This window comes from Pongo pygmaeus, chromosome 19 (genome assembly GCF_028885625.2).
Source record: "Pongo pygmaeus isolate AG05252 chromosome 19, NHGRI_mPonPyg2-v2.0_pri, whole genome shotgun sequence".
Lineage (NCBI taxonomy): Eukaryota > Metazoa > Chordata > Mammalia > Primates > Hominidae > Pongo > Pongo pygmaeus.
In genome coordinates, this window is record NC_072392.2 from 78338331 (window position 1) to 78364015 (window position 25685).

At 58.3% G+C, this 25685-nt stretch overlaps 1 protein-coding gene and 1 long non-coding RNA gene across 10 annotated transcripts; one reads left to right on the forward strand and one right to left on the reverse strand.

Annotated features, from left to right (window-relative positions):
- FMNL1 (formin like 1) lies at positions 1–25531 on the forward strand. 9 transcript variants are annotated; one of them, XM_054460211.2, is made up of 28 exons: positions 114–370; positions 8718–8801; positions 10551–10664; positions 11422–11495; positions 11846–11929; positions 12270–12398; positions 13030–13047; positions 14336–14444; positions 15507–15583; positions 15772–15865; positions 16786–16860; positions 17177–17287; positions 18700–18849; positions 19360–19461; positions 19613–19865; positions 20078–20377; positions 20569–20693; positions 21347–21549; positions 21996–22230; positions 22381–22449; positions 23024–23104; positions 23190–23319; positions 23464–23627; positions 23843–23944; positions 24089–24184; positions 24421–24541; positions 24716–24815; positions 25078–25158. In XM_054460211.2, exons 1-27 carry the CDS (start codon positions 242–244, stop codon positions 24805–24807), a joined length of 3321 nt encoding a protein of 1106 aa, XP_054316186.2. In that variant the 5' UTR covers positions 114–241; the 3' UTR covers positions 24808–24815; positions 25078–25158. The 9 variants fall into 9 exon arrangements, with proteins under 9 accessions (XP_054316187.2, XP_054316184.2, XP_054316180.2 ...); XM_054460215.2 differs by having other exon boundaries at positions 10551–10634; XM_054460209.2 differs by having other exon boundaries at positions 101–370; positions 10551–10634; positions 24421–24815.
- Positions 16244–20570, reverse strand: LOC134738742 (uncharacterized). Its single transcript, XR_010124727.1, has 2 exons — positions 20273–20570; positions 16244–19928 (listed from the first exon to the last, which is right to left on the reverse strand). It is a non-coding gene; the product is annotated as an uncharacterized LOC134738742 (long non-coding RNA).
- Positions 25532–25685: the final 154 nt, after the last annotated feature.

Genomic DNA, 25685 nt, shown 5'->3' on the forward strand with positions numbered 1-25685 from the left:
TGACTTCCTCCCCCAACCCTGCAGCTCGCCGCCCGGTCCCACTGACGGGGCCGCCCCGATGGGACGCCGCGCCCCGGCCCCTGCGCGCTGCTGAGCCGAGCGCCCCCCGCCGCCGAGACCCCCGCCGCAGCCGCCAGCCGCTGCCCCCTCGCCCCCGCCTGGGCCGGGAGCCTAGTCCCCGTCCCCCGGAAAGCTGGATTTCCGAGGCTGGAGGCGCCTGGCCGGCTGGGTGGGGACCACGATGGGCAACGCGGCCGGCAGCGCGGAGCAGCCCGCGGGCCCCGCCGCGCCGCCCCCCAAGCAGCCCGCGCCTCCCAAGCAGCCGATGCCCGCGGCCGGAGAACTGGAGGAGAGGTTCAACCGCGCCCTGGTGAGTGCGACCCGGAGGCGGGTCGGGCGCGGGCGGGGGGCGGCAGGGGCGCGGCAGGGGCTGGGCGCGCGTCCCCGCCCCCGGGGACTCAGGTGCCGCTTGGAGATCCCCGGTCCGGCAGCTGCCCCCTCCAGGAGGTGGGAGCGACAGTGGCCTTTTTTTCAGAGTGACTTAGCACTCTCCCCCCAAAACTTTCTTCAGTAATCGCCCGGTCTCCCTCCCTAAGACACCTCCACCCCAGCTGGGTCTAAAGGTCTAAACAAGTATGTCCTGTGAAGAAGTTGGGAGCAGGCACGCACAGGGGTCCCGGGTCGCCCCCTTCCCCACTGCACGCAGGCCCAGCCACCGAGCGCGGGTCTGGGGCATCTGCCTTTCTGTGTCTGGAGTCAAAGATGAAAGGGTTACAACCTCCCGGGAGCGGGAGACCTGCTGGAGGTGTTGGGTCCTGATTTGTTGGGCGCCTGGGCTGCGGGGAATCGGATTGTCGGATCATGGCCGGGAGGTATCTGTGTTTCTACCCCGCCATATGTCAGAGCCAGGGTGCCTGTGGGTCTTTATCTTGGGGCATCCTTTCCAAGCCACTGAAGGGAGTAAGATGAGGGAGGGTGGGGTCAGGACGGGTGGGTCGCCCAGGCTAGGGGTGGAGCAAAATCTGGAACCACCCCCCACTGTGCCTACCTGGGGAATTGGAGGGGGGGCCCTGGGGAATAGGTCTCTGGGAGGGAACCATCAGCTCAGGCCCAGCCTGGAAACAGTCAACATGTTCAGTGGGGTAGGGGCTCCAGAGCAGACTCAGGGGTCCCCAAGACCCTGCATAAGGCAGAAGTAGGGAGAGGAAGAGCTGCTCACTCTCACTCCCTCCACCCCCGACGCCCTAGCCTTGGCTCCCTCCTCTAACTAATTGCCTGGTGGCCTGCCTGCTGTCAGCCTTCCCTTGCTGGACGCTGGGTGACAGGCAAATGAGGCTGTGCCTTCTCCCAGATGCATTTCCCAGTCCCTACAGGTCTGAGGGTGGGGGCTCAACGGAGACACAGGCCGCAGAGGGTGCTGGCTCAGTTGGTGGCCCTCCATCTCCTTGACATCATTTCCGCTCGCCTGGCCAGTCATTAGGCCATATGTGCCAGATCCTCAGCATCGCCCCAAAGGGTCGCCTCCTAACAGTTCCTGAAAATGTTGGCTTCTGTCCTCTCCCAAGAGAAGGCTGGGGAGAGTTTGGAGGAGGTTTGGGGTGGCGAGGGATCCATCTTTGTGAAGACACCTTGCTTGATTAGAGGAGGGCAGGGACACTGAGGGACGCCTCACACAAGGCTGGCCCCTGACTTCTCCATCTCTCCACCTGCCCTGCTCCCCGCTGCCCAAGCATAGGACTTCACAAAGCTGAGCTGAGCTGAGCAGATGGGGGAGGGGGGAGAATGAGGAGACACAGTCTCTGGGGGCCATCTGGAGAGCCTGCGTTGGTGGTGGGTCCTTGGACCCCTGCCAGCCTGGTTGGAGGGACATGGGTCTGTCTTTCCCCCAAGTGTGTGTCTATGGTCACGGGTGTGGGCTCTTGGGGTGAGGTCCTGACCCCGATCTTCTGTTTAGCACGCTGATGGGGAGGAGCCCTGTGAATAATTCAGACCAGGGGAAAATCCACAAGTCAAATGGTGAGGTTCTGATGTGAGTGTAGGACTTGTCTGCCCTGCTTGGATTTGTGGCTGTAACTGATTGGCTGAGTCTGACAGTAAATGCCACTGGGAGTCCCTGAGTACCAGGATGTGGAGGGGGGACACCCACAGGTGGGTCAGAGAGGGTGTGCTGGTGGAGAAAGTGGAGGTGACTAGCAGAAATTTAGGGTAGCAGCACCCACCAGGGCTTACCCCCTACTGGGTGCCCAGGAACCCCAGTGTGTTTATACCTTCTTCTCGGGGTGGCTCAGCCTGTCTTATATCCTGTTGTGGGCAGGTTAAACCCAATCTAAGGACACTTGGCTAAGACCCTGGTTCCTCTCATTCCCCACCAGCAGGGGCATGAGGCTTGCCCCAGGGTGACAACCTTGACCTCTGCCTGAGGCTGCCCAGGGCTAAATAGTTGGTTCAACCCTCAGGTCTGGCAGTGGGTATCGCAGAGTTGGTCGCTATCTGAACCCCCACCCGAACCACCATGGCCATAGCTGAGTCCTGTCCTCGGTCAGTGTCTAAGAGGAAAAGAACCTTAGATTGCTGAGGAGAGGGGCCCACTGCCATCAGTGGTCCCCAGTCTCAATGGGAGAAGCACAGTCCTGCCCTCAGGGATGTAGTCCAGCGGCCCCAGGGACCCTCTTCCTTCCCCTTTTGTCCCTGGTGGGGCATGGGATCTTGATACCCCAAACTCTCCTTCCTCTCCTGGCTGTGGGACCTCTCTTGTGGGTGAGGGGTGTCCCCACTTACAGCCAGACAGGAGGTGCAGGGAGCCCTTCTCCCATGCAAGGGTGGGTGGTGGGGGGCTACCTTTCCAAAAAAGCTGTGAAAGAAAGGGGTGCCCCCTGCTTAAAATGGGGGTGGAGAGAAAGAGCAGGCTGAGCCAGGGTTTCTGGCTGCTGCCTTAGCAACAGCAGAGGAGCGACGGCTGCCCAGCCCCACGGGCCTGCTGCGATGGTGGGAACACCAGCCGGCAGGGCGCCAAGCTCTCGCCTCTCCTACGCCCATGCCCAAGGCTGGGTGTCTTCCAGCCCTTTCATGCCTTCCCCTGGGAGGCACGCGGGGTCAGGGACTGGGATGACAAGGCGACCTTTCCAGGCCTGCCAGAAGAGCCACGCTTACCCCTGGGCCTGGGACACCCCCGATCTGCCAGGCAGGGAGAATCCCATAACCTTGGGGCAGAGGAATCAAGGGAAAGTGTCAGGGGTGGTGTACGTGAGGCCAAGAGCCATGATGGCATCCAGTAGCAGTGGAGAGGAATTTGCCTGATGGGTGCTCTTAGCTTGTGCCCAGGGGCCTGGGTGCCTGGCCAGGCTGCGTGGGGAGGTCAGCATGGCCCCATGTTGGGTGTGGGCCTGGAGTCCTGCTTGCAGCTGGGGCCCTTCCCTTCTGGGGCTGGCAGTAAAGAGCAGGAGGGACTGCAACTGAGGCACTGCCCCCTGGCCACTCCCACCTCTGGGACAGGGCAGATGAAGTGTGGGGACATGGAGCCATGGGGTCACTCAGGCCTTATGCCTCCCATTTGCAAGACAGAGGATCTCAGGGGGGATGCGGCCATGTGGTCTGATGTTGGGCTGGGCAGAGGAGAGGGGTGACATTCCCAGCAGGCAGGGCTGGCACACACTAACCCTGGAAAGCCACGGATGTGGTGGGCATGATTCACAGTGACATCTGGGGCTGATTGGCAGAGAGCCGGGTGAGACGGGCAGGAGCAGGTGCTCTCGGGGCTACCTCTGCCATTTTCCTGGGAACATGGAGCCCTGGAAGGTGGCTTGGGTGGCCTTTGAAGGGACAGGGGTTACTTATGGGAAAGGCAGGGACGTTTCCTGAGCTTTGGGGTCATGATGTTTGGGGGTTGAGATTCATTTTTGTCACTGCCTGCATGGCCCTGGACACGTTACTTAACTTCTCTGAGCTGTAGTTTCCCTCACCTGTAAAAAGAGAATAATAATGGCATCTGCTGGCCTCCTAGGATTGTCGAGAGGGTGAAATAGAGGACTTCACACAGTGCCTGTCACAGAGCAGATGCTCAGTAACCCCCCTCCACTGTGAGGAAGGGGATAAAGCTGGAGCTGATCTGGTCCTCTCCATCTCAGGGCCCATTTAGCGGAGGGAGCCCAGACCCTGCCTCTCCCCTCCCTCCACCTCCACTACCAAGAGCACCCAAGGTTACTGTGCACTCCCCAGGAGCCCCAGATCCTTAGCTAGTGAGGGCCAGGCAACCTCCCCACCGTTATGCAGGTCACTAGCAGTGGGGCCCAGACCAAAAACTGCCTGGTGGCCGGAAACCGCTGGAGGGAGGGCCCACCTCTCCTGGAGGGTGGGGCAGCGGTGGTGCTAACGGTAGCAGTGTGCACATGGGAGGGGGAGGGGAGGCCTCCACTTCCCCTTGAGAGAGGGTGTGCTGAGGGGGGGGGGTTCCCCAGTGAGTAAGAGCTCGGTGTGGGCAACAACAGGAAGCGTGGGGCACTGGGTGGCAGGAAGTGGGGCTGGCTGTTCCTGGTTCCTCAGATGGGGGATCTGGGCCAGGCTGTCTGCAGAAGACCCCTGGGGGCCAGGAGCCACATTTCCCATTCCCCAGGTGCTCCTTCTTTGGAGGAAGCCGGGTCTTCCTTGCTAGCTTGTCACCGAGGCCACCCTGGGCAAGCACCTTAACCTCCTTGAGCCTCAGTTTCCCATTTGTGAGATAGGGATTATAACAGTATCTATTTTGTAGGCTTGTTGAGGTTTAAATGAGTTTTGATGTAAAGCGCTTAGAACGGCACCCAGCACCGAATGTTTGGGGATTGAGAGATTAATTCTGAGTTGAAAAAAGTGTCTGGGGAGTATTTGTTATTGTTACTATTGTTGGTGTTGTTTTCCTCCTACCAACCTGGATGATGTAGGTAGTGGCTTCCACCCTGCTTGCCCTTGTCCCAGCTGTGGGGACCCTTGAACTCTGATGGGAGAAGCTGTTAGCTCTTTGGGTCCTCAGCACCTGATCCTAGGGCTGGGTCTCCTCATAGGTCTCCTGTAAGCCTGGAATTGCTTATAAGAGCTCCAGAAAATCTATATGCCAAAGTTTAAAAGAGTGGGTAAAATTGATTGTGTTTGGAGATGTGCCGAGAGCACTATAACTGAGGTTGAGACCATATAGAGGTGGGCAGGTGGCAGGGAGATGGATGGGGGAGTGGGGGCTGGGAGACAGGCTCAGCTTCTGGGTCCATCGGGCTGAGGAACGCCTGTGGGGCTGGCCTGAGACTGGGATTGATGTGCAAGTTCAGGGGTACCCTGGGGCTTGAAGGGCTAGGCCATAGGGAGAGATGGGCAGGTGGACTGAGACGTAGGCTCCGCTCAAACTGAAAGTGAAACCCTAGGGTGTGGCTGTGTCCAGATGTGGACGCAGCCCCTTCGGCCTCCTGGGACACTGTCTCAGAAGTCAGCACTGGTGTGGGGGATGTGGGGGAAGGGCTCTTAGCAGTGTCTTTTGGGGGCTGGTCTTAGGTGAGCAGATGCTGGGAGTCCCCTCTCACACCCCGGGCAGGGAAGGAGGAGAATGGTCCCCACACATTCTAATAGAAAGCTGTGGGGAATCAGTTCCTTTTCTCGGCCACACCCTAAAAGATGAATCCTGTCTCTTTCCACATCTGACCCAAAGCACTAAAGGCAGCAGGGAAAGTAGGCTGAAGGCTAGTTAAAGTTTGGCCAAAGCCTTGGAGACAAGTCTGTGTTTCTGGATGTTTTCACAAACTTCTGCTCACCCTACCATCCCCTACCCTAGGGTCTTCCATGGACCCCTGCCCCTCCACCGCTCCTGCCTCTGTGAAGTGCTTCTTCATAGTGTTAGGCCACTGAAGAGCTTTGTCAAATCCAAACTCAACTTCTCACTGAGTGTTCCAGGAGCTCTGTGACTGTGAGGCTCTGGTGAGGGAGTGCGCCCATTTTATGGAGGAGGAAGCTGAGGTCTAAGGGGGCAAAGAAGCTGTAGGGTTAGTTGGGCCCAGAGCCTGGGTCTTTTGAAGCCAGCTCCAGGTCCTCCATGTGGCAGCTCATAGCTGTCCCTCCCTGCCCCACTCAGGAGGCAAGTATCCCCCCAACCTGGACTGCCAGCCCCTCCCATCCTACTTGAGCACTGTCAGCCAACTCTCTGTGTGTCCCCCAGCCCCCCATCCCATGGTGCTGCTGCCTCGCTGAAGGCCCTGGTCTGGGGGTCTGTTCCTGTTTTCAGGGTGGCCTCACTCCACCCCGAGTGAGTGGCATCTGATGGCCCCTCTCCTACTCCCTGGAGTGCCTGCCTCCTCGGTGGGCACAGCCACAGCTGAGGAGCAGCTGCTAATTAGTGTTCGGCGCTGTCAGAGCTATTTCTGATTTCTGAGCCTAAATTTAGCCTGTCTGGCAGGCTGGCATGTGGGCCTGGGGGCCTGAGAAGGCCCAGGTGGGGAAGGGGCATGGGCACTCTGCCCTCCACCACTGTTCAGACAGGTGCTCCAGGCCCCAGCAGAGGCCTCCCCTTGGCAGTAACAACCAGGGGGCTGTCCTGGGGGAGTGGACCTGGGTGGTGGCTCAGAGTCAGCTCCAGGCTCAAAGCCAGCCCAGCTCTCCTCTTACTGGCTTCGTAACCTTGGGCAGGTCACTAAACTGATCTGTGCCTGCACCTGTGAGGTGGGAATGTTAACGGTGCCAGTGACGGCAGTGAGGGCGGAAGGCAGTCGTCGGCACGCAGGGCTCGGAGCAGTGCCTTGCACAGTGAGCATTCTGGCGGAGCGGGCTACCTGACTGTTGGGGATGTCATCATGACTAGTTACTGCCTCTAGAAATGCCGCTGGGGCCATTCCAGAACCATAAAGGTCCCTGGGTGGGTGAGGGCCTGGGAGGATTCATGTCGGGAAGCAGCTGTTCCCTCTGTGGCTCTGTGCTGGGCTCAGCCATCCTCTCACTCCCTGGCCACCATCTCCAGTTTCCCTGGCACTGCTGGCCCTGTCTCCCTTCTTTGTCCCTTTCCTCCACCTTGCTCCCACCTCAGCCCTGCCCCACGCTTTGTTCCTGTTGGGTGGGGTTGACTGAGAGATCATCAGCAAGATGCATCAGAGAGAGAGCCAGACAGATGGACAGAGACAGAGAGACAGAGAATGACCTCGCCTCCTTTGTACTCCTGGGCGGTCCCCCCCACCCCCTGCCCCTGTGGTAGCAGGAGCTGTCCTGGCCCTTGGAGGGCTGGGGGAGGGCGGCTGATGAGACAGCAGTGGTTTCCTCAATGCAGGCTCACTTTCGCAATGGGGGAGAGGGATGACGTATTCCACCCCCTTCAGCCGCTGGGGGCGGGGGCCTGGCAGAGGGGCAGTTTCACCTCTCCAGCAGGGCCTGGCCGGAAAGCTTAGGCAATGGAGGCTGAGCGCACCCAGCTTCCTGTTGTCTGGGCCTGACCTGAGGCAGTGATTTTGGGGGTAAGGTCTGGCTGGAGCCCCAGAACTAGGCCCAGCACCCTGGAGAGGAAGCTGGCTGGGGAGCCTCAGGTGGGTGTGGCCCTCTGACTGCTCCAGCTGTGGCCTCTCCTCAGAGCCACATGACTGAGGGTGTGGAGCGTGAACCACCATGGCTGGTGAGCCCCTCAGGCTCTCCCACATCCCCGATGGAGACTCTTACTCAACTCAGAGCTCCTTGAGGGCAGGAACTGTCTTTTTGGGCCAGACATATAGAAGGCTCTCAATAACCTGGGGTTTACTAAATTGAAGGGAACTGGCCTCATCTTTTGGGTCTGTCAGGGAGACAAGCCAAGTCTGGGGGTCCAGAAAGCCCCTGGTGCTATTGACACCTGGTTGATTCTGCAGCCCTGGGCTGGCCCTAACCTGCTCCGTGGTGGCAGGGGCACCGTACCCTTGTCGTCTGTGGCCAGGGGAGGAGGACCCAGGCAGAGTTCTGTTGACCTTTCTCAGCTCCTGGGGGAGTCCCAGCTGGGCGGCCCGCACCTCAGACCCAGGGCACTGGCTCTTCTCCCCAGTGCTGTGGCCCAGTGACCTTCCCCGCAAATCTCCCCGCCCCTGCAGCTGTGATCTGGAACTCCCTGCCTGCTGACATGGCCGCCCTCAGCTCCCCCAGCCCTCTCCCTCCTTTCTCAGCCTTCTCCTCCAAGTGGGAGGGGGCTGGAGAGGGATGAGGAGAAGGCTGCTGTCCACCCTCCTTGCAAGAGGTTTCCTGGAGTTCGTGAGGCACTGGTGCCCTGGGCCTGGTCTGTGTGCACGTGGGATCTAGTGGCACGTGGAGGTGGGACACTGGCCACTGGCCACACTTTGGCTTGACTGGTGGTGATGGCTCCCCTGTTAGCTTCCCACCAGAATGGGGGAAGAGATGATGCCCCAACAGGAAAACTGGGGCCCAGAAGTGTCTCAGGTCTCCAGAGAGGTAGGCTGACAACCCACGCACCTGCCTGCACACCAGGCAGGCCAGGGAGGCGGTGTGGGGGGTGACACAGCGCAGGCAGACTCGAATTCAAATCCTGCTGTCCCTTCTAGCTGGTGTGCCCCGGGAAAGGTGCTCTGTCTCTCTTGGCCTCAGCCTTCTCATTGGATAACACTACGTATCTCCTAGGGTCAGAGGATTCATGGGGGTGATGCACCTCCTAGGGAGCCAAGTGGGTTTCCCCCAAATGCCCATTCTCCCCTCTCCCCTTGTTGGGGCCCCAGCTCAGGGGTCTTTGTCCTCCCTCTCCCCAGAACTGCATGAACTTGCCCCCGGACAAGGTCCAGCTGCTGAGCCAGTATGACAACGAGAAGAAGTGGGAGCTCATCTGTGATCAGGTAGGTGCCAGCACTGCCCAGCCACCCCTTCCCTCCCACTGTCAGCACCCCACCCTGACCAGGCTGGGGCTATGGGGAGAGGGGCACCGCCATATCGCCCATAGGGCCAAGACTCTGCTCAGTGGCCAATGTAGCACCTGGGGAGGGTGCTGGGGTCTGCAGGACTCCCAAATCCCTTTCTCTTGAACTCCCCAAAAGACCTTGTGAGTCACTAGCAGGGCTGGGTCAGCTTTGGAGGAGCTGGCAGAGCTGGTTCAGGCCGGGGCAGCTGGGGCCTCATCACTATCACTGTCCTCCTGCTGAGCTTCCTGAGAAACCTCTCTGGACTGGGGAAGGGAGAGGGCGACCCTGGGGTTGGACATCTTCACCTGACCCCATGGGAGGGAGGAGGAAGGGGCGGGAATTCCTGCCCTTTTGCCTTGGGTCCAGAGAAGCTGCAGCTGACCAGCAACTCCCCAAGGCCAGCCACTTTGGACCCCTGCTTTGGTGCTCCGTCCAGGTGCCTGAACTCGTGGGTCACTCAGCTGCCCCCACCCCTCCAGCTTTAAGGGCTGCGGTCGGCCATGGGCCGACCCTCTCCCAGCGCTGGGCTGGGTGGGGCTCGGCTGCTGCAGGGATTCTGTGAAGGAGGGAGGCTGCAGAGGCTGGGGGTGGGGAGTTGGGAGCTGAGAGCCTCCCCTGGGAGCCAAGGCTGGGCCTTCGCCTCCTGTTAATGAAGCAGATGACCTGAGCCGGCTGGGCAGCAGTCCAGGGGTAAGGGCTGGGAAGTGGGAAGAGGGTGGAGAGCTGCCCCTGGAGTCTCTGGTAGGGGTCCCTTCGGAGCAGCTCGGCCTGACATCTCAGAGGTTGGGGGCTCAAAGGGCTGGAAGAAGTGAAAGTCTGAGGGGTGGCTTGGCGAATCTGAGGGATTTGGGTTGGAAGGGTGGGGGCCCCTCTGGGGAGGGGTCTTTGCCGTAGTCCCTGCCTCTTTGTGTGAGTGGCCGCGGGAGCCTGTGGTGGGGTGGGGGAGTTAGGAATTGCATCGCTGAGCACAGGAGAGGAGCACGCAGGTTCCTGCCAACACAGACGTGCAGGGCGGCCGGGTCCGAGTCCTACCCAGGTGCTGGGTCCCCTTCACAAGGCACCTCCAGCCGTCCTTCCCCGCCGTATCCCAGCTCTGGTTCAGGGAGGGCACCACCTGCCGGCTAGACTGAGTTCCTTCCCAGGGCAGGGCCTACGGCAGGACTGACCCCTGCATAGTCCACCCCAAAGCTATGTCAGGGCTGTGGCCTGGGAGCCCATACGGGAAGGGCAGGCTAGGCCTAGACCAGGGGTCTTTAAAGTGGCCCGATGGTAGCTGGGCATGGTGGTGCACACCTGCAGTCCCAGCTACCTGGGAGGCTGAGGTAGGAGGATCGCTTGAGCCTGGGAGTAGGAGGCTGCAGTGAACTATGTTCGTGCCGCAGCACTCCAGCCTGGGCCACTGAAAAGAGAAGAGATAAAAGAGAAAGATAAAATAAAAGAGAAAAGAGACAAGAAAAGAGAAAGATAAAAGAAAAGAGAAAGATAAGAGAAAGAAAAGAGAAAGATAAAAGAAAAGAAAGTGGCTTGGTGGACTGTTTGGGTTTATACCTTTGGTATTTCAGAGGCGTCTTAAGAAAGCCTGGGACCTCAGATCAGAGCTGAGAATGGGACACTGGGACGAGAACTGGTCATTTGCCCTGGGGTAGTTCTGGCTGGTTTTCTGTACACCCCATTCCATCTCCCCAGGAGCGGTTTCAAGTCAAGAATCCCCCTGCAGCCTACATCCAGAAGCTGAAGAGCTATGTGGATACTGGTGGGGTCAGCCGAAAGGTAGCAGCTGATTGGATGTCCAACCTGGGGGTACATGTCTCCCCTCTTTTCTCTGTCCCTTTCCCCCACATTTTCCAAGCTCTGGGCAGCTGGAGTAACTGTGTGTACAGACTTTTCTATGTGCGTGTGTGGGTGCATGTATGAGTGTGTGTGTGTGTGTGTGTTTTTGTGTGTCTGTGTATTTATAGGGGACTGAGAGTGCCCTGGGTGTGCACTTTAGATATTCCTCTGTACATCCTGTGTGTGCTTACATGGACACATTCTGTGTACTTACACTGTGTGTATACACATGTGCAGCCCATATGTCCATACATAGGTGTGTGTGTATACTATGTGTGTACTTTGTCCACTTATGGATGTGTGTGTGTGTACCCTTGAGTCCATATCTAGGAGAGAGAGAGAATGTGTGTGTGTGTGTGTGTCCATGTATGGATGTGTGGATATCCTATGTCTGTATTTAGAGTGCATGTATATGGATGTTCATGTGCTGTGTGTGTGTGTGCGTGCACACCCTGCCTCTTTGTGTGTGTGTGTGCATGTGTATACCTTGTGTGCCCATGTATCGGGGGTGTGTGCACCCTGCTTGTCTATGTATGGGGGAGCACATGTAGCCTGTGAGTTCTTATTCTGCTGGGCAGGTGTGTGGAGGTGGTGGGGGAGGCTGAGCATGAAAGGCCACTTGTGCCAGTTGGAGGAGGGTGGGCGCTGCTGCCTGCTGCCTCAGGACTTGGTGGGCCTGTGGGAGGCCGGGCTCTACCCACCAGCCTTCCCTGTTCTCGGTCCCCAGTTTAAGAGGCGAGTTCAGGAGTCCACGCAGGTGCTACGGGAGCTGGAGACCTCCCTGAGGACAAACCACATTGGGTGAGTGAGGGCTCAGATCTTCCTCTCTGGGCCTAGGAAGGCTCCGCTTCCAGGCAGCTCCTGGAGCTTCCCCTTCCTACTCCCCCTGCCCTCTGCACAAGGCTGTGCTTGTGGACCACCTCCTGGAGGTGTCCAGGACAGCTTCCCCTCCCCTTCCTGCCCATGTTCTGACTGGCACCTTGAGGCATGGCTGGGCTGTGGGACCCACCTGAGTCTCCCAGAATCCCTTGGTATCATTGGGTCTTTGGGGGTTGAAAGGGCACCCCAGGGGTCCTTGCTGTCCCTATTCTGTGCCCATCTGGGGCAGGACCTCCTTTCTGGCTGGAGCTCAGGGAGCCATGTGCCCACAGGTGGGTGCAGGAGTTCCTCAATGAAGAGAACCGTGGCCTGGATGTGCTCCTCGAGTACCTGGCCTTTGCCCAGTGCTCCGTCACGTAAGCCCCCTGCTCCCAGCCCTCATGCCGCTCCTCAGAGCTTTGATCCCCATCTCTCTGCATCTCACCCACTCCCCTGGCCAGTTTCAAGCTGGGCAGCCCAAGCCTACCCTGGAACCCTCCATTTGGCCTTGAGCGATGCTCCTTCCAGAAGGCCTGCCCCCGACAGGGAGGGGTGGCCTCTCTTCCACCACTATGTTCAGCACAGTGCCAAGAACACAGCCTCCTCCTCCTGCTCCTTAGTCTCACCTGCAGGTCTGTCTCTCCTTGCGTTTCCTCTGCCCCCTCTTAAGTGACCCCTGCAGTGTTGGCCTCCAGCCCCATTGCATCCTGTCCCCAGGTATGACATGGAGAGCACAGACAACGGGGCTTCCAACTCAGAGAAAAACAAGCCCCTGGAGCAGTCTGTGGAAGACCTCAGCAAGGGTCCGCCCTCCTCTGTGCCCAAAAGCCGCCACCTGACCATCAAGTATGTGGGCCACAAGGTGGGGTCGTGGGAGAACAGAGAATTCAGCCCCCACACTGCTGCATCTAGCCAGCCCACCCCGGGCCCTTGGGGTTGGCGAGAGGGGTAGCTACGCATTAGGGGTCCGAGTAAGGGGCTCATACAGAGTTTGGGACACCAGTATGTTAAGAAGCCATCAGGGGTGGGGCTGGGTGCTGTGGCTCACGCCTGTAATCCCAGCACTTTGGGAGACTGAGGTGGGCAGATCATTTGAGGACAGGAGTTTGAGACCAGCCTGCCTAACATGGTGAAACCCCATCTCTACTAAAATACAAAAATTAGCTGGGTGTGGTGGCGCATGCCTGTAATCCTAGCTGCTCAGGAAGCTGAGGTGGGAGAATCGCTGGAGTCTGGGGGATGGAGGATGCAGTGAGCCGAGATCGCACCACTGCACTCCAGCCTGGGTGACAGAGTGAGACCCTGTCTCAAAAAAAAAAAAAAAAAAAAAAGAAAAGAAAAAAGAAAAAAGAAGCCATCGGGGTGGGCACCTAGAAGTTGGAGTCTGGATGGGTCTGGGATAAGAAGGGAGTTTCTGGGTTGGTGGGACCCCTCTTGTATGCATCTAATCCCCTGTTTTCTCCCATGCGGCCTCCAGGTGTCCCCCTTCTCCCCGGTACGTAGCCATCTAGGGGCAGGTGCATGCCTGGCTGACTCCCTCCCAGGGTGATGGTGGGTTAGGACGAGGTATTCAACTGATGTCCCTGGGTTCAGTGCTGTGGCTGAGTTCCTCCATCCTAACACGGGCATCTTGCTGGGAGGCAGGAAGCAGGCAGTAGATTGACCCTAGGGCATCTTGTGGATCCCTAGCTTCCTACTTTGGGTCTAGAGGATTGATTGCATATTAAGCCTCAAACTTTCACAATATGTTATTTGTCCATTCATGCAATTATGCATTCAACAAACTTTTTTTAACACTTAGTATGTATTAGGTGTATGGCAGGTGCCCAGGAGACAGGTTACCCTGCCCTCAGGGGCCCACAGTCTAAGTGGGGGACAATTTAGTGTGACAGGCTGTCATGGAAGTGTGCCTGGGAGCTCTGAGGAGGGAGGTGGCCACCACTTGGGGCATCAGGAAGGCTTCCCAGAAAAGGCGACACTGGAACTATGTCTTACAGACAGATACAGGCTTTACAGGCAGCCATGGGAACAGAGAAGACTATTCCAGGCAGAAGGAACAGCATGAACAAAAACTCTGGCATATTAGCACAATGACAAGAAAGGGTGATGTGGCAGGAGGGGATGAAGGCGGGGCCTCCCGGTATTACTGGGAATGTGATAGAATCGTCAGGGAGACTGACATGTGGAAGTCCCGGTCGGCAGTTCTGCAACAATGAAAACATCACACATTTGTTGGCGAAGAATAAGGGAGTACAGTCATATAGCACTTACTATGTGCCAGGCACTGTTCTAAGCCTATTCCATAGTCCCAACAACCCTGACAGGAAGCTACTATTATTAGCATTCCTATTCTAGAAGTGAGGAAAGTGAGGGACAGGGAGATTAAGTGACTCGTCCAGTAAATGGTGAGCTGGGATGCTCCTGAACCCTGGCAGTGTGAATTCAGATCCGCCTCTCACATTGGAAGATGAGCCCAAGTGGCCATGAGCGCCACCTTGTGGTGATCCTTCCCATGTGTCTTCCTTCTATAGACCGTCGCCCTACCAAGTCCCTGGGAAGTGTCTTTGCTTCCCTGAACCCCTCCTCCAAGCATGCCAGACCCCAGGTCTAAGGACTGAGGAAGCCTGCCTGCCCTCAGCCAGCCTCTTTGGTTGGGTAGACGGGATGTGGTGCCGTCAGGTTCCAGATGTGCCTCCTCTTACCCCAGAGGCCATCTGAATGGTGGGGAAACAGGAAGCTGGGGCTCGCTCTGACTCCTGCTGCCTCCTCCACACCCCGCCCAGGCTGACCCCAGCCCACAGCAGGAAGACCCTGCGGAATTCCCGCATCGTCAGCCAGAAGGACGACGTCCACGTCTGTATTATGTGCCTACGAGCCATCATGAACTACCAGGTCAGCCGGGGGGCGTGGGACTGGGGACTAGGGAGCCCAGCCTGTCCTCACCGGGGGCTACACAAGCTGACGAGGCTCTGGGATCCACTGTCCCTTTACCCTGTGCTGTGCTGGGGAACTTGCGCTTCTGGGCTGTTGGCTCGGGCTTTTAAGGCTGGTGAGTCTTGAGGGTAAGCCCATGTTTTTGCTGCCTCTGTCAGGTTCTCTGAGTACCCCTGCCCATGGCTGGGACAGGAAGGAGCCTCACATAGGGAGTGGGCTCACCTACCAAGAAGGGCTGGCCAGAAGGCCAGGGGAGAACAGCCTCGGGTCGATTCATTTGGAGGGCTGATGGGTGAAGCTGGGTCCTCCTTTACTTAGCCCACCTTTAAGCCAGCTTCACGGTTACCGAGGTGCCTGATGCTGGCTTTTGGAAACACAAAGGTTTTTAAAAAGAGGCCAGGTGCAGTGGCTCATGCCTATAATCCCAGCACTCTGGGAGGCCAAAGCGGGAGGATTGCTTGAACCCAGGAATTCTAGATCAGCCTGGGCAACATACCGAAACCCCATCTCTATGAAAATAAAAAAATAAAAAATAAATAAAGAGAGGCCAGGCATGGTGGCTCATATCTGTAATCCCAGCACTTTGGGAGGCCAAGGTGGGCAGATCACCTGAGGTCAGGAGTTTGAGACCAGCCTGGCCAATATGGCGAAACCCCGTCTCTACTGAAAAAATACAAAAAAAAATTAGTTGCGTGTGGTGGCAGGTGCCTGTAATCCCAGCTACATGGGAAGCTGAGTCAGGAGAATCACTTGAACCCGGGAGGCAGAGGCTGCAGTGAGCTGAGATGGCGCCACTGCACTCCAGCCTGGGTGACAGAGGGAAATTCCATCTTGAAAAAAAAAAAGAGAGAGAAACAAGGCCAGGTTTTGGCGGCCACAGAAGAAGTTGCGGTTGGATATGAAGAACTTCCTAAACTCGAGGGCAGTTAAAGATCCATGTGGCGTGGCACTGACTCTGCTGGGGTGCCTGAAGTCCTGTGGGGCCCTTCCTGGAGACACTGACCTCTCCTCTCTCCCCAGTCTGGCTTCAGCCTTGTCATGAACCACCCAGCCTGTGTCAATGAGATTGCTCTGAGCCTCAACAACAAGAACCCCAGGTGAGGTCCAGGCCCCAAACCTTTCTCCATATCTACAGTCTTCTCCTACTTAGCCCCTTGCTTACTCTGTCCTCCAGGTCTCAGAGGCTCATTCCGCACCCACTATGCTCCTCCTAGCCAGGCCTGTGCCCACCCTTGCTGCAGGTCCTGCCTGTTCTCAAGGGACAACCTGCCCCTTCTCTCTCCAGAACCAAGGCTTTGGTGCTGGAGCTGCTGGCGGCTGTGTGCTTGGTGCGGGGAGGACATGACATCATCCTTGCAGCCTTTGACAACTTCAAGGAGGTACCGGAGTCCCTCACCCAAACATGCATTTCCCCCTATGGTGATGCTTGGAGTCTTGTTGTTGGCAGTTGTGGCCTTTGCTGGAGGCAGCTGGGGACATTGGGTGGGCATTTGGGGAATGCCCAAAAGTTGAAGTTGAGCCACATCACTGGCTCAACAATCTGGGATGGGGAAGTTCTGAATGGAAGGTGCAGGGTCAGGTAAGGGCACCACCTGGGTGGGGGTAGGAACAACTACAGGGACCTGCTGAACCTCTGACTCAGCCTTGCCAGATCCAAACTAGCCTTGGTTCATACCTCCAGGAGTTGCGGACTCTGGCTAACAGGCTTGCAAGAAGTAGATGTGTGGGGATGCATAAGATGCATAAGACAAGATATCTTCATTCATTCATTCCTTTAATGAATATTTATTGAGTGCCTACTATGTGTCAGGAACAGGGCACTTGGGCACATCAGTGAACAAAGGAAACCGTATAGGGAAAGACAGAAATGATATAATAAACGAGCAAATTACATAGTATGTTAGGAAATGATAAATGCTGTGAGAAAAAAGCCAGCAATGTTGCAGAGGGAGGGGGAATTGGTTGCAGGGTGGTCAGGGAAGGCCTCACTGAGCAAGTGAGATTTCAGCAAAGCTGTGAAGGAAGCAAGGGACTTGGTGTGGGAGTGAGGGCACTCCAGGGAGTTGGAACAGCAAGTGCAAAGGCCCTGGGGTGGGAATGTGCCAGGATGCCAGTGTGGCCGGAGTGGAAAAAGTGAGGGGGAGTGGGAGATTGAGAGGGAGTGGAGGTTTTGAGCAGAAGAGTGACGTGGCTCAACTTAGAAATAACTGGAGACGAGCCTGTTGAAGCACAGGTGTGGCAGCCAGAAGGTAGCTTAGGACGTGTGTCACTGGGCCTCAGAGCCATTCCCCTTACCCAGGTGTGTGGAGAGCAGCACCGCTTTGAAAAGCTGATGGAATATTTCCGGAATGAAGACAGCAACATCGACTTCATGGTGAGCTCAGGAGCCCAGCAGCCCGAGGCCTGGGCCAGGCCCTCTTGGGTGCAGGGAGGAGCTAGGGTCCTGGGTGCTGGGCAATGGGCTCTGCCCCCGCAAAGCGTAAGGATTGAGTGGTCAGTAGGGGAAGGGTGGATGTTGGCATGGGGCTGGATTGAGGGAACATGGAGGTGAAATGTTGGGCAGGCCAAGGCTGGGAGTTAGCGGAGTGGGAACTGTGGAGAAGGAGGGAGGCTTGGGGTAAGTGGAGGTGGAAGGCATTGAGCAACCCCACCTAGAGGATCATAGATCTGCCCATGTCCCTGGCTCCCAGGTAGCCTGCATGCAGTTCATCAACATTGTGGTACATTCGGTGGAGAACATGAACTTCCGTGTCTTCCTGCAATATGAGTTCACCCACTTGGGCCTGGACCTGTACTTGGAGGTAAGCCCTGTACTGCCCCCCAGACTGAACTGCCTGCCCACGGCAGAGTACGGCTGAGTGGTTAGCAGCATGAGTGCTGGGGTCAGGCAGACCTGGGTTTAAGTCCCGTCTCTGCCATTTCCTGCCATGTGACCTTGGATAGGCCTCTTCCTCTCTCTGAGTGTCAGTTTTGCCATGTGTCAAATAGGAGAATCATAGAAGATAATCTTGACTCTAAATGCATAGACCAGTGCCTGGCACATACCAGGCCCCCAGTCTATGGAACTGTTTTTGCAGGCACCAGAACAGGTCAAGGTGGCCCAGAGTCTGGCTCTGGGAGCACCAGCCTCAGACAGGTGCTCTGACTCCAGCATATAACGGGGAACCCAGAGATACAGTGCAGAAGCAGGAGTTGGCTCATCCTGGATGGGCCCAGGACATGGAGGAGTTCCCTGCCCTGGGGAGGGTGGGCAGAGCTGCTTGGTGCTTCCTGGCCCAGCCTGAGCAGAGAAGCTGCAGCTCCTTCTCTGCTTCCTTTGGGAGGTTTCCTGGAGGAGCAGGGCTTTCGGGGTTGGATTTTTGAAAGCCAGGATTAACAAAAGGTAGAGGGCAGGCTGGCGGGGGGGTCTATCCGTACAATGGAATATTATTCAGCCACAAGAAGAAATGAAGTATTGACACATGCTACAACATGGGTGAGCCTTGAAAACATGCTAAGTGAAAGAAGCCAGACACAAAAGGTCATGCACTCTATGATTGCTTTTTTTTTGAGACGGAGTCTTGCTCTGTTGCCCAGGCTGGAGTGCAGTGGCACGATCTTGGCTCACTGCAACCTCCACCTCCCGGGTTCAAGTGATTTTCCAGCCTCCCCAGTAGCTGGGATTATAGGCGCCCACCACCACCACCACACCCAGTTAATTTTTGTATTTTTGGTAGAGACAGGGGTTTCACCATGTTGGCCAGGTTGGTCTTGAACTCCTGACCTTAGGTGATCCGTCTGCCTCAGCTTCCCACAGTGCTGGGATTACAGGCATGAGCCACCTCGCCCAGCTATCTATGATTGCTTTATATGAAATGTCCAGAATGGGTAAGTCCTTAAAGATGGAAAGTAGATTAGTGGTTGCCAGGGACTGGGGGAGGAGAGAATGGCAAGTGACTGCTGACGCCTATGGGGTTTCTTTTTGGGCTGATGACAATGTTCTGGAATTAGATAATGGTGATGGTTGCACAACCTTGTGGCTATACTAAGAATGACTGAATTGTACACTTTAAAATGGATTTTATGACATGTGAATTATATCTTAAAAAATAAAGAAAAAGTAGGCTAGGGCTCAGGCCCCTTCCTCTGGATGGCAGTGGTGGGGGGGGGGATTTGGAAAGACTCCCCCACACACACACCAGGCCTCACCCCACTTCTTCCATCTGGGGGACAGAGACTTCGGCTCACCGAGAGTGACAAGCTGCAGGTGCAGATCCAGGCGTACCTGGACAATGTTTTTGATGTGGGGGCGCTGCTGGAGGACACAGAGACCAAGAACGCTGTGCTGGAGCACATGGAGGAACTGCAGGAGCAGGTGGCGCTGGTGAGAGTGGGTCCTGACCCCAGCCTGGCACATCATAGGCCCACAGGGCACACGGGCCACAGGGCCACGCAGGCATGGGCACTGGGCACTGGGAGGCAGACAGTGTTATAGCTGTGCATTGGAGGTGCTGCCTGCCTGGCCCCAGAGCCTGGCCTGAATCCAAAGCCTGAATCTGTTGGGTGTCTTTCTCAATGAGTGTGGGTGAGCGCCCTCACTGACAGGCCCCTCCTCTACCCAGGCTCAGACCCCAGGTGAACTGAAATGGGTGCCTGGGGCCCCTCCCAGCTCAGACTCCTCCTCTCCCTCCACCTCCCGCATCACTGGTACCTTGGTTTCCTCTCCTTATTTGCTTGGGTTCGAGTGCCAGGCTCGGCCCACCCTTGGCACCTGGGCTGAGCGGATCTGGGAGCCTCCCCCAGTCTTCCAGGCAGGCATGCCTGATGCCGCCCCCTCACCGGCGGTGCCAGTGCCGGGCTGCGGGTCGGGGCTCACCATGTGCTGGTGCTACAGCTGACAGAGCGGCTTCGGGACGCAGAGAACGAATCCATGGCCAAGATTGCAGAACTGGAAAAACAGCTAAGCCAGGCGCGCAAGGAGTTGGAGACCCTGCGGGTGAGGCTGGGGCGGGTGGTGGGCCAGGCGCCCAAGAACAGGCCAGCTGAGGCTTCTAGGCTTGACATCTCCCTCCACCCCGGGAAAAGGATGGGGGCTTGGTGCCAAGCAGTCTGCTGGTGGGCACTGACCCCTCCCGTGGGGTTCGCAGGAGCGCTTCAGCGAATCGACCGCCATGGGCGCCTCCAGGAGTCCCCCAGAGCCTGAGAAAGCGCCTCCGGCTGCTCCGACGCGGCCCTCGGCCCTGGAGCTGAAGGTGGAGGAGCTGGAGGAGAAGGGGTTAATCCGTATCCTGCGGGGGCCGGGGGATGCTGTCTCTATCGAGATCCTTCCCGTCGCTGTGGCAACTCCGAGCGGCGGTGATGCTCCGACTCCGGGGGTGCCGACCGGCTCCCCCAGCCCAGGTGCGCAGGAGCTTCAGGCTGGCGGGGATGCGGGGCAGGGTCTGGAGGGGAGCCCAGGGGCATCTGTGGCGGGCAGAGTTGGGCGAGGGAGGTTTGGATTGTAGGCTCGGCTCAGGTAGGAGCGCATGCGTAGAGCGGGGAGGCGGAGAGGGGCCCACCCAAGCCAAGGAGCTGACTCGCGCCTCCCCCACACCGCGCCCTCGCTGGCTCAGATCTCGCACCTGCAGCAGGGCCGGCTCCCGGAGCAGCGCCGCCGCCACCGCCCCCACTGCCCGGCCTCCCCTCCCCGCAGGAAGCCCCGCCCTCGGCGCCCCCACAGGCCCCGCCTCTCCCTGGCAGCCCGGAGCCCCCGCCGGCGCCGCCGCTGCCAGGAGACCTGCCGCCCCCACCCCCGCCACCGCCACCACCTCCGGGCACTGACGGGCCGGTGCCTCCGCCGCCGCCGCCGCCGCCGCCGCCTCCCGGAGGTCCTCCTGATGCCCTAGGAAGACGCGACTCAGAATTGGGCCCAGGTGAGTGGAGTGGACCACCTTGGGTCCGGGGCTGGGGGGAGATGGAGGGAGGAGCCTGGGCCTCAGTGTCCTCCAGGGTCCTCTGCCTGGGGGCCTCCTGCTGCCTCCTGGCTGCCCCATCAGCCCTCCCTGGGCCCAGGTTCCCTCCAGTACCCCCAGTGCTCACCACTCCCCCCAACCCCCCATCCCAGGAGTGAAGGCCAAGAAGCCCATCCAGACCAAGTTCCGAATGCCACTCTTGAACTGGGTGGCACTGAAACCCAGCCAGATCACCGGCACTGTCTTCACAGAGCTCAATGATGAGAAGGTGCTGCAGGTGAGTGGCCCTGCCTGGCTCTGCATGTGGGCACCGGAGGAAGAGGGGAGTTGCCTGGATCAGGCTGGGCGCTGAGGGTAGTCATTTTCTCCAAGCCATTTCACAGATGAGGAGGGGGAGGCCCAGGGATGGGCATTAAGCCAGACTGGACCAGTACCTCTAACAGGCAGAATCTTGCCTTCCTAAACGCCTTCCCCTCCATCCCTGCAGAGGGCTGCATCCCCTCACCCCACTTCTTCTGCCTCCAGGCCTCTTTCCTTCCACTTTCCCACAGGCAGCCAAGGCTTCAGCCCTCCTGATTCCACTTCCAGTTTTCCAAAAGGATGTGTTCTCTTGCCTCTAGGCCATTGTTCCATTCTGTTCCCTCTGCCTAGAATGTCCTTTCCTTTCTCCTTTTTACCGCTGGCCAGTTCAGCTCTTCCTTTAGCTCTTGTGGCCCCAAGTCTGGGTCCCCGGGGTTAGGCGGCCCTGCTCCTCCAGGCTTCCTGTGCTTCCCCTGTGCCTCCCATGAGGGCCTGCGGTCAGGCTGGGTTACTGGTTCTCTGCTGGTGGCCTGGTCAGAGCTCAGATGGGTGGCTCTAGCACTGTGCTCAGCCAGGAGAGTGCCAGACCCCAGCCCCATCCAGCTCCGCCTCCTCACCCTGTACCTTCAGGAGCTGGACATGAGTGACTTTGAGGAACAGTTCAAGACCAAGTCCCAAGGCCCCAGCCTGGACCTCAGCGCTCTCAAGAGTAAGGCAGCCCAGAAGGCCCCCAGCAAGGCGACACTCATTGAGGCCAACCGGGCCAAGAACTTGGCCATCACCCTGCGGAAGGGCAACCTGGGGGCCGAGCGCATCTGCCAAGCCATTGAGGCGTGAGTGTCCCTGTCCTGGGTTTGTGGGCACTCCGGCCCCTCTGCTAGGCTGGGGTTGTCAGGCAGATCCTAGTAAAAGAGCCTCAATGGTGAGCTCTTTCATCAAGCTTCATACCAACCCTGGTCCAGGAACCTTGTCCCCATGTTAAGGTGGAGAAAACTGAGTCCATGCCTAAATTAGGATGTCCCACTTCCTCCCTGCCTCTTTGCCTAGCTGTGAGCACCCAGGCTGTGGGACTTACAGCTGGGCGTCTGCCACCGATGCACGATGGGAACCCCGGCTTCCCAGTTCCCAGTTTCTCTGGATTCCTACCTCTTGCTCTCTGAAGCTGTTGGCAAATAGAAAATACTGAAATTCATTTATTCAATCAAGGCAGGGGTAGCCCTGCTCCCAGGGACTGGTGGGTATGGATGATGCCCACTCTCCCCTCTCCTCCCTCCCACAGATACGACCTGCAGGCTCTGGGCCTGGACTTCCTGGAGCTGCTGATGCGCTTCCTGCCCACAGAGTATGAGCGCAGCCTCATCACCCGCTTTGAGCGGGAGCAGCGGCCGATGGAGGAGCTGTCAGAGGAGGACCGCTTCATGCTGTGCTTCAGCCGCATCCCGCGCCTGCCGGAGCGCATGACCACACTCACCTTCCTGGGCAACTTCCCGGACACAGCCCAGCTGCTCATGCCGGTGTGGGCGGAGCGGGCAGGGCGGTGTGACTTGGGAGGGGATGGGCAGGAGGCAACTCCCAGCCTGGGCTGCAGCAGGGAACCTGGGAGTACTTGAGCCTCCAGATGGAGGAGGCTCCAACTTATCTTACCTCCCCCATCCCACCCCCAGCAACTGAATGCCATCATTGCAGCCTCAATGTCCATCAAGTCCTCTGACAAACTCCGCCAGATCCTGGAGGTGAGGGGCCGGGAGGTGGGGCCCACCCTTGCCTGTTCCGGATAGTGTGAGAGGGAGACCCAGGCCCTGTCCACCTGCAATGCAACAAAGATAACATTCCCACTTCTCATGTACATGCTGAGAAGGACAAATCTAAGGGGGGTGGCGAGTGGGAAGGGGTACAGCAGCCGTGTCTGTAGCAGCTCAGCTGGGACCCTGCCGGAGAGCTCAGTCCCCTTTAGCGTTGCTCTGTGAGCAACCTCACCTGCTCAGTGGAGGGCCGGGGAACCAGTAGAAATGGCTGGTGGAAAGGCAGTGACCACACAGACTAGGAGGGGATGCTGGCAACAACTTGTGGGTTGGACTAGCAGAGGACAAAATTGAGTGTGCCCACGGTGTTAACCGTGCACATGTGTGAGACCTGTGTGTACACACATGTACATGTGCTGTGGATCTGAGGGGCCTGTGCAGGAGCACAGTAGGGGCTGAGTGTGTGGGGCCTGCTCCTTGCCACCTCTTCTCCTCCTTGTGCAATATACTTAAGCGGTGTCCTCAGCCCTGGCATTCTGCTGAGCCTTTCTCCTGCCTCTCCCAGATCGTCCTGGCCTTTGGCAACTATATGAACAGTAGCAAGCGTGGGGCAGCCTACGGCTTCCGGCTCCAGAGCCTGGATGCGGTGAGGAGGGGCCCCTGGCTTGGGGACGGGGACTGGGGCTGGGGACTGGCTGGTGGCCTGTGGCTTACAATGGGTCCTTGTGCAGCTGTTGGAGATGAAGTCGACTGACCGCAAGCAGACGCTGCTGCACTACCTGGTGAAGGTCATTGCTGAGAAGTACCCGCAACTCACAGGCTTCCACAGCGACCTGCACTTCCTGGACAAGGCGGGCTCAGGTAGGGGACACACAGATCCTTGGGTGCGGGGAGGGGCCATGGGCTGGGGTAGGTTGGGAGAAAGCTAGGGTGCCACAGGATATAATTAGTCGGAGGGCTGCCTCTCCGATTCACTGACCTGATACTGCCCCATCCCTGGCCCAGTGTCCCTGGACAGTGTCCTGGCGGACGTGCGCTCCCTGCAGCGAGGCCTAGAGTTGACGCAGAGGGAGTTTGTGCGGCAGGATGACTGCATGGTGCTCAAGGAGTTCCTGAGGGCCAACTCGCCCACCATGGACAAGCTGCTGGCAGACAGCAAGACAGCTCAGGTGCGCCAGGGCTGGCCTCACCTGGAGGTGGGGCATGTAGGAGCACTAGGTAGCCCAGCCTGGAGGGGTGTGGCTGTAGCTGGGACCCCTTGGGGGGATGCAGCAGGAATGAGGGGCCACCCTGCCTGGGAGGAGCTGAGATCAGGTGGCCAGTGTCCTGAGGGGTACAGGCTGTGAGAGGTCTAAGCTGGGGGGCTGACAGGCTGTGCCTACAGGAGGCCTTTGAGTCCGTGGTGGAGTACTTCGGAGAGAACCCCAAGACCACATCCCCAGGCCTGTTCTTCTCCCTCTTTAGCCGCTTCATTAAGGCCTACAAGGTATTCGGGTCTGGGGCAGGCTGGGAGCGCTGTAAGGCACTGAAGCCTTTCCACTGGGCAGCGGAGGGGTGGGGCTGCTTCTGTTTAGGGGGTGGGTAGGGCAGTAGGGAGGGCCACCCTCATGGAGACTGCCTTGGCCCACAGAAAGCTGAGCAGGAGGTGGAACAGTGGAAAAAAGAAGCCGCTGCCCAGGAGGCAGGCGCTGATAGCCCGGGCAAAGGGGAGCCCCCAGCACCCAAGGTAGGCAGCTGCTCCTGGGCTTGGTACTGGGCTGCAGGGATGCATGGCATCTCATCACCCTCTGGTGCCACCCCCACACCCTCACTGTTACAGACGGACCCTGCCCCAGGAGCCTGGGATGGGAAAGGGTTCTTTCTGCTCAAGCCAGCTGTCCTTGCTGTGGGGGACCAGGCAGATATTCCAGGGTTTTGGTGATGGGGAGGCATCCTGGAGCTGGAGCTATAAATTCCCCCTAGTCACCGCCAAAGGCCCGCCGGCCACAGATGGACCTCATCTCTGAGCTGAAACGGAGGCAGCAGAAGGAACCACTCATTTATGACAGCGACCGTGATGGGGCCATTGAAGACATCATCACAGGTAAGGGCTTGGCCAGGCCTTCCTCTTATCCTCAGTCTGTCCTTCTATGCTTTCTTCTGACCCAATCCCCTACCCTCTGGGGGACTGGCTACCACACTGCTTCTTGCTACCTTTTCTGTTTTTCTTTCCTTTTTCCTTTCTCTACTCCCTTTCACCCGCCCCACCCCCACTCAGTGATCAAGACGGTGCCCTTCACGGCCCGCACCGGCAAGCGGACATCCCGGCTCCTCTGTGAGGCCAGCCTGGGAGAAGAGGTGCCCCTCTAGCCCCTCAGGTACCCAGATGACCTGGCCTCTGATACCACGCTGCCCACAGCCTCTGGGACCCTTGGGGGAACTGAGGCATGCTGCCTTCTCCTGGGCCAGTGGATGGCTGGGATGTGATTTGTGGGGTGGGGGGGTCTGGCAAACATAAACGGTACCCCTGCCATGTGCACACAATCTGAGTCCTTAGGAGGCTAAGCTTTGTGCCCTGGAGCCATGCTCCCAGCTCTGGGCGGACTCCTGAATGGTAAATGTGTCTCCTTCGGCTGCCAGATCTGCGGAACCAGCCCTACATCCGCGCAGACACAGGCCGCCGCAGTGCCCGCCGGCGTCCCCCGGGCCCCCCACTGCAGGTCACCTCCGACCTCTCGCTGTAGCTGCTATTTCTGCAGGTGGATTCTGCAGGGGTGTGGGGCCGTGGACAGGCTGAGGCTCAAGGAAGGTGGTCCTCAGCTCGGCTGGCCGGGCAGCCCCTCCTCCGCTGTGGCCCGCCTCAAACGGGCTGGTGCATCCTCCTTTTGGCCACAGAGGGCAGCGTCGCCCGCCCCTTCCCCCAAATGCTGCTTGCAGCACCCACCCTAAAGCCCCCTCCAAATAGCCATACTTAGCCTCAGCAGGAGCCTGGCCTGTAACTTATAAAGCGCACCTCGCCCTCGCAAGCCCCAGCCCCGAGGACCGTCCATGGACCTTATTTTTATACGAGATTAATAAAGATGTTTGCAAAAGATCCGCGTCGGCTCCGTGCCTGCCGCAGCCACCCGCAGCCTGTTTTCGCTCAGCAAACGCTTTACTTGTACAAGCTCTTCATAGCAGGCCTCTGCAAACCAGCGGGCGCCGGGGAGAAGGGCTGCTTCTTCACTAGAGTTGGCGGCGAGGGAGCC